The sequence below is a fragment of the Glossina fuscipes genome, unplaced genomic scaffold, assembly GCF_014805625.2.
Source record: "Glossina fuscipes isolate IAEA_lab_2018 unplaced genomic scaffold, Yale_Gfus_2 27, whole genome shotgun sequence".
Classification (NCBI taxonomy): domain Eukaryota; kingdom Metazoa; phylum Arthropoda; class Insecta; order Diptera; family Glossinidae; genus Glossina; species Glossina fuscipes.
Window position 1 is genome coordinate 9,857,696 of NW_023998422.1, and position 1,168 is coordinate 9,858,863.

At 39.1% G+C, this 1,168-nt stretch overlaps 2 protein-coding genes across 2 annotated transcripts in view; one reads left to right on the plus strand and one right to left on the minus strand.

Annotated features, from left to right (window-relative positions):
• LOC119635860 (signal transducer and activator of transcription C-like) overlaps positions 1 to 576 on the plus strand; it is a 4,780-nt gene extending 4,204 nt beyond the window's left edge. The window contains exon 5 of the mRNA XM_038030872.1: positions 568 to 576. Within this exon, the coding sequence (XP_037886800.1) occupies positions 568 to 576 (9 nt within the window). The remainder of the gene's footprint in view (positions 1 to 567) is intronic.
• Positions 174 to 1,168, minus strand: part of LOC119635736 (glycine-rich cell wall structural protein) — an 18,492-nt gene continuing 17,497 nt past the window's right edge. Inside the window, exon 4 of the mRNA XM_038030727.1 lies at positions 174 to 1,168. This exon is cut by the window's right edge and continues 34 nt beyond it. Coding sequence (XP_037886655.1) covers positions 842 to 1,168 — 327 coding nt within the window. The 3' untranslated portion in view covers positions 174 to 841.

Here is a 1,168-nt window from a genome sequence, read left to right on the forward strand (position 1 = left end):
AAACTATTTTTAAGAAATAATATAGTAAATCGCCTCGTAAGCCAAGAATAGAAATAATAGAAGCAGCCTTTATATTCTGCATGTTCATTAAGTGAATATATATTTTATATGTTCAGAAAGTAGTGGTGTTAGTGTTGAATAAATTATGTTTGGTATCTTAGTAGTAATTGAAAGACATGAAATGCATGTAAAGAAAATCCAATAGATTGTATTTTTCTCATTCCTGAAATTATTCCCACCGTTGGAAACGTTTTTATCCTCGGAAAAGCTCTCGCTCATGCTTTAGTTAAGCTTTGTCCCAATATATCTACTCTTTTCATCAAATGTGAGCGAATCGCGATTAAAATCGTCGATAATTTTGTGAAATATCAAACGTGTTTCTTCAAAGTTTGGTACCTTGATGGGATTGATTACATGTAGGATATTTTAGTTTTCGGATTTTATTTCCTCTAAAACTTCCAATGTTTCAACTGCAATTTTGTTGGTAAAAGTTTCGTGAAAAGATGCTTTCATTTTTTTTTTTTTTTTGCTTTTTTCTTTTTTAATTTTTGTATACATTATTCTTAGTTTCACTAGCCATATATGTATATATGAAAAAATATAAAACAATGACTTACGCAGCTAAGAACTTTTACTTTATCATACGGCAAAGTTAAAGAGATTTATAAAATAAATATACCTTCTATCTTGTGCTTTTACATTAGTCGTGAAAATAGTGCAAGAAAAATCATTTGGTGAATACTGAAATTAATTAAATGCTAAGGACGAGTATTTGTGGCAGATGTTGTTTTTAAAGAAAAATGTTCGTTGTAGAGAAGTTGGAATCAACATTAGTAGAATATTAATAGTTGTAGCCAGTTTCAGGATTGAAATCACCGCTAGGATGTCCGCGACCAGGCAGACCAGGTGGAGGTGGCACATATTGAGTCCCTGGGCCACCTCTGCCACCAACCGCACCTGCGCCTCCACCTCGCGTTCCAGCACCAGTACCCCCAGCGCCTGGCCCGCCTCCCGCACCGAAACCGCCGGCTCCTCCAGCGCCACCACCAAAACCTCCAGCGCCGCCTGCACCTGCTCCCCCTCCTGCACCGAAACCTCCAGCGGCACCACCACGGCCACCAGCACCGGCGCCACCACCATAACCTCCAGCGCCGCCTGCACCTGCTCC